This window comes from Propithecus coquereli, unplaced genomic scaffold (assembly GCF_000956105.1).
Source record: "Propithecus coquereli isolate 6110/MARCELLA unplaced genomic scaffold, Pcoq_1.0 Scaffold111, whole genome shotgun sequence".
Lineage (NCBI taxonomy): Eukaryota > Metazoa > Chordata > Mammalia > Primates > Indriidae > Propithecus > Propithecus coquereli.
Genome location: NW_012135081.1, coordinates 2,093,519 through 2,099,034, shown reverse-complemented (window position 1 = coordinate 2,099,034; position 5,516 = coordinate 2,093,519). Strand labels below are relative to the sequence as shown.

The window sequence follows — 5,516 nt, the reverse complement described above, 5'->3', positions numbered from 1 at the left end:
TCTTGCTCAGGCTGGTCTCGAACTCCTGACCTTGAGCGATCCACCCGCCTCGGCCTCCCAGAGTGCTAGGATTACAGGTGTGAGCCACCGCGCCCGGCCTCAGTAAAGCTGTTTGATGACCTAGGGATGTAGAATGATTTTGGAGGAAGACTCCATTTTATATTGGTGCCAGTCTCTGCCCACATCACAACCTGTATCCAGCATTTTCCCTCCAGCCTGCCTCTCATAGGTGACTGTGTATGATCTGTGGGAGAGCTCTTATCTGGTCCTTGCTTCTTAAACTAAAGTTGCTCTTGAACTGCTTTCGGTTCTAGGTTGAAGTCTGTCAAAATAGCAGCAGTCCCCATGCTGGCCTCTTTCCTAATGATAACTCCACACTGGCTGTGGACATCTACAAAGGGGTAAGCATATTTAGATTTGTGATCTTTGCTTCTGAATTAATATTCTTCTCATATTACCTGGTCTTTTCTGTGAGTTCGCTTCTGATCTGAGCATAGCTCCCCTGGGGTGTCATTTATTTCAGAAGTCAAGATTCCAGACAAGCATTTTGGATTATATGGGAGGGAATGGAGGATCAGTTGAAAACATGGATTGTACACCAGCATTCCTCAAACTCATGTTGATAGCATAGTGTTCCACAGGATGTTAATTGGGGAGACTAAAGAAGTGTTCTTAGTAAAGTGCTCATTACTGGGCTGTCTCAGTCCCTTTATGCTGCTTATATTGTGATCCTCCAAGAGTAGAATACGTAGTATGCAGCATTTCCCAGATTTCTTTGAACTTTCCTTGCCCTCCTATTACCATTTTCCAACATAATGTGTTAAGGAATATAATTTGGGAAATGTGGTGTGGTGTAGACCACTTTTTTTTTTTAATTCTTAAAACAGAGGAAATGAAGGCGTTAGAAGCTTGGAAAAGAGAATGGGACTAGGCCGAGGAATAAGGAGCATCTAGTAAAGTTTAGATGGAAAGCCTTTAGAATGAGGTCAGGACTCGAGCCGAGCTTCTGGGACAGGGCCAGGCACAGCACTTGGTGTAGGTGCAAAGAGGGAGAAATGCCACAGAGAAATGCTGTTTTGAGACTTGTCTAAACAGATTATTGACATAAACATATCTTTCTTCCTTTCCTCTCCCAGGGTATTGTGCTGGGATGTTACTTTGGGCCTGCTACACTCTACATCTGGGCAGTGGGGATCCTGGCTGCAGGACAGAGCTCCACCATGACAGGAACCTACTCCGGCCAGTTTGTCATGGAGGTACATGTGGTATGGAATAGAGAGAGAGACACAGCCCTTTTAACTCTTCTTAATCCTATGTTTCTGAGGTCTATCCTGAACCTCCCCGACCCTTTCTCTGTTCTTTGTTCCAGACGTTAATCCTGCTCTATATTTTTTTCCAGGGATTCCTGAACCTAAAATGGTCACGCTTTGCCCGAGTGATTCTGACCCGCTCTATTGCCATCATTCCCACTCTGCTTGTTGCTGTCTTCCAAGATGTGGAGCATCTAACAGGGATGAATGATTTCCTGAACGTTCTGCAGAGCTTACAGGTGAGGAGGGAGCCAGGGAAACTTACATCCCATTTAGTCAGGCAGCATTATGTACTGCCCTTGGGTACTAAGCCTAGTGCTGGGTGCTGGGGAGCAATTGAGAGGAAGAAAGAGGCATGGTCTGCAGTAAATGTATATGAAATTCCTGGCATCCAAAAGTCTTTTAGAAATAGTTTGGTATTTTTAAGCCTGTTGAATGGGAATTATGAGCTTTACTGACATGTAGAAGACACAATTACAGTTTATTAATACAAGCCACCATTAAATGAACATACAGGACGCCGCACTAGGTCCTGTAGAGGTTAAGAAGACAAGTCACATACAAATATTTGTAAAGACACAAAGATACTTGGGATCTTAATCGATGCTAGGTTTATGACAGCTGTACACATTGAACAAAATGCTTCAGCATGTTGGAATGATAATCATTTCTCATGGAGAAGATGAGGCAGGGTTCATGTTTCCCTTTCACTAGCCACGCGGTTCTCTAGGGTGATATGAGGACCCCTAGTAGCCCCGTCTGATCTTACTTCTTTCTTTTCCAGCTTCCCTTTGCTCTTATACCCATCCTCACGTTTACAAGCTTACGGCCAGTAATGAGTGACTTTGCCAATGGAATGTGAGTATTCTCCTCTTAGTTCCCCAAAGGGGATAGTGATATGTGGGAAAAGATGTCTTCATCCAAGAGGCCAGTGAGACATGATTCGTATAGGGGAGATATACGCTTTGAGAGGCGATTGCTAGCTGCTTACTCTTTGGCTTAGAAAAAGGAGACTGTGAATGTAGCAAAGGAGGAAGCACATTTTTCATCTCGGGGGATGAAAGCTTTCAGCTTTCAAGGCTTTAACTCTTCACCTTCAGCCACTGAAGTTTGAAGTACCTTAATTCTTTGTTAAATTATTTTAATGAAAAAGGCACAAGCTAGTACCTTTTATATATATTCATTTAAAAGGATATATGGGTATTTTTGCATTTCTAGGGATGTAAATACTAGGGATTATTCGATGGTATTTTCCCCGTTTCTCCTTGTCTTGGTCTGACTTTAGCCCATTTGACCTAATCTGGAACATAATAAGAACCATTTTTCACTTCATTTTGAAATGCCTCTGACTCCTTTCCTGTTTATCCAACAAGATGCAGTTTCCTTTTCTGTTTATGGCCGGGTTGAACTAATCCATCAGTGACTGTGCTCATTCCCTTACAGAGGCTGGAGGATTGCAGGCGGGATCATGGTCCTTATCGTCTGTTCCATCAACATGTATTTTGTAGTGATTTATGTCCAGGAACTAGGTCATGTGGCATTATACGTGGTGGCTACTGTGGTCAGTGTGGCTTATCTGAGCTTTGTGTTCTACTTGGTAAGTCCAGGCTGGAGGTGGTAGGGGCACAGGTATCAGGGATGGTAGAGGTGAGACTGACTGACATTTAGAAGTGAACAGATCCAAAAGAGCACATAGCAATCTACCTGCAGGTCTTTGAGACAAGTAATATGGAATTATCAAATCAGCTATTTATGAAACAATATTTCAAACCATAAAATTCACTTTGGTTCCTAAGATCTGTCATTTTTCAATTTCTGTTACTTCTATATGTTTTCCATTTTTAATTCCTAACAAGAGAGCATAGTATGTTTGAGGAAAGGAGGGTAGCAGTACAGAGAGTGGAGAGTGGTACAAGATGGAGTTGGAGAATGGGCAGTGTGATTTAGAGCTTTGGGGTGGGACACATGTGGGTGCACAGCCCAGCTCCATTCTACCACTTACTAGCTGACCAAGGAAATAAGCAAGGAGAGATGTTCTCTCACTGGATTGTTCTACAGTCATTTTAAAAAATCATGGCTATAGAACCACAGCTACATGGAAAAGGTATGTAACATTTATACAGAGATTATCAAAAAAATTTTAAGTCTAAATTATGTCAAAATAATAATAGTAATTGTCTTAGGAAGGTGAGATTATGGATATATTCTTCTCTGTTTTCCAAATCTTCCTTAACTTTGCTTATTTTAATGAGAAACAGCCAAAGCAACGATAATAGCAAGTCCACCCTCAGATGGAGGGTGGAAACCTGCTGTTGGTATGTGGAAGACTTACGTGGTCCCCATGCCAATATGCCACATGCTAGGTACTTGATTGAGAAAAATCACTTTAGTAAATATTGAAAAACACCTTGGATCGATACATCCCTTCTCTTTCTCTTCCCCGTAAATCTTGCGCACACAAAGATTGTACTGACTGTATGATCTAGGGACTGCCTTCAAGGAAAAACCAGGAACTGATTGTGTCCTTGACAGGAATCGTTTTCTGAAATTCACTGCAGAAGTTAGGGGAATCCTTTCATAATGCAAATTGGATATGAAGGTACCAAGTTGTCCTCAGTCAGCCTGAGACTAGTGAGATTGTTGAAGACCTAATTTTCGAGGTGAGGGCTGATTCTAGAGCAGGTTGCTGCTGTTTAGCTCCAAAACAGGAACTTCACAGAGCAGCTCAGGAGACTATGCCAGTTGGATTAATCTGTGATTCATTCTCCCCATTATAAGGAATGGGGAGGACTGGAGAAAAGTGGTCTTCGGGGAACTCCCAGTTGGATAAAAGAAACCACAAGCACAAAGCAGTAGGACAGAGAGAACTCATTATTGATAATAAGATGGAGAAACTACGTGGAGGAAGACAGATTTCAGGATTTTTTGAAGGAGGAGTGGAGTTGGGAGAATGACTCGTGCAACCTGTGGTGGTAGAAGAAGGGCAAAGCTGGATATTCAAGGAAGGGAACAGGTCTGCATTTGAGCAGCTGTGTGAGCAGTCATGGTGGGTAAGAGGGCTCCTCGAAGAGCCTGGCGAATGATGACCATATTTTATCTTTCAGGGTTGGCAATGCTTGATTGCACTGGGCATGTCCTTCCTGGACTGTGGGCACACGGTAAGCATCTCTAAAGTCCTGCTGACCGAAGAAGCCACCGGTGGCTATGCTAAGTAAACACTGGATTAGTCTGTCTGTCTTCCACAGGTAGCCATCAGAGCCAGTGTGTTTCTATGGTTTACTGTGTGAACATAGCTAAAAGTATGTGCTGATGCACAGACCGCATTTAGGACTCAAGTGTTGGTTGGGGGAGACTTTCTTTCATATGCGTTTCAAAAATGGAATTATTTTTCTTTTCTTGACATCCTAACCTGGGAACTGGATTAGGTAGGATCTTTGAAAAGCTGACATTTGCCGCTATCATTCCAACACTAAACTCTTAAGTAGCTGCCCAAGGGCTATCTAGCTTGTTTTATCCTTCTGAGAGGTAATCATGTATGCATGATTCTTGACCAGGCCATATGTTTCAAAAATGTTTGGAAAGTGGAAAACAGTTTTCATAATACAAACAGCTGAATGAGTATACAAGTTTTGTTTATCAAAACAGAGTGGATTTTCATAGGCAGAGAAATTCTTTTCTTAGGCATACCCTTTCAGTTATTGTAATTATACAAAAATCTCAACTAGGGTGGTCATCCAGATGAAATATAAAATTAAGAGACAGGCTTAGGATTCTTTTAACTTATTTCCACTTTAAATTTCTGAGTGGAAGTTCAAAGGGGTGAGAAAACAAAGAAGGTGAAAAATGGACAACTAGCAAAACTCCCCTGTAGGTGGTCGTTACTAATCACCTTTTGAAGATCTTCTCAGAGACTGGAAGCTTATCAGGGTTTTCTTGGGAGTCCTGATTTTAATAAACTTCATGTTAGTATAGAGCTCTGCTGATGATATTTAGTCTTGAGCACATACAGTTGTAAAACCTTCACTTTCCTCCTCCACGAGGTGGTGATAGAAAAAGATGATAGCATTTATGAACTGACATTCTCATGTGATTTTGGGGGTGGGGAGAAAAGACTCAAAGGAGGAAGAAGAGCCATCTGTTTTATTCCTAAAAGCCACGTCTCACCAGAATTCATCATGTTGTTCTGATGCACCACGCTGCCTCCTG

The 5,516-nt window shown here is 42.1% G+C and overlaps 1 protein-coding gene across 3 annotated transcripts in view; it reads left to right on the top strand.

The window, feature by feature from the left end:
• SLC11A2 (solute carrier family 11 (proton-coupled divalent metal ion transporter), member 2) overlaps nt 1-5,516 on the top strand; it is a 32,226-nt gene that overhangs the window by 21,110 nt on the left and 5,600 nt on the right. For 2 of the 3 annotated variants that reach the window (XM_012653535.1, XM_012653543.1), the window contains exons 11-16: nt 315-401; nt 1,137-1,265; nt 1,400-1,549; nt 2,095-2,168; nt 2,754-2,907; nt 4,415-4,468. In XM_012653535.1, the coding sequence (XP_012508989.1) occupies nt 315-401; nt 1,137-1,265; nt 1,400-1,549; nt 2,095-2,168; nt 2,754-2,907; nt 4,415-4,468 (648 nt within the window). The remainder of the gene's footprint in view (nt 1-314; nt 402-1,136; nt 1,266-1,399; nt 1,550-2,094; nt 2,169-2,753; nt 2,908-4,414; nt 4,469-5,516) is intronic. The other variant, XM_012653551.1, reaches the window with a different exon arrangement.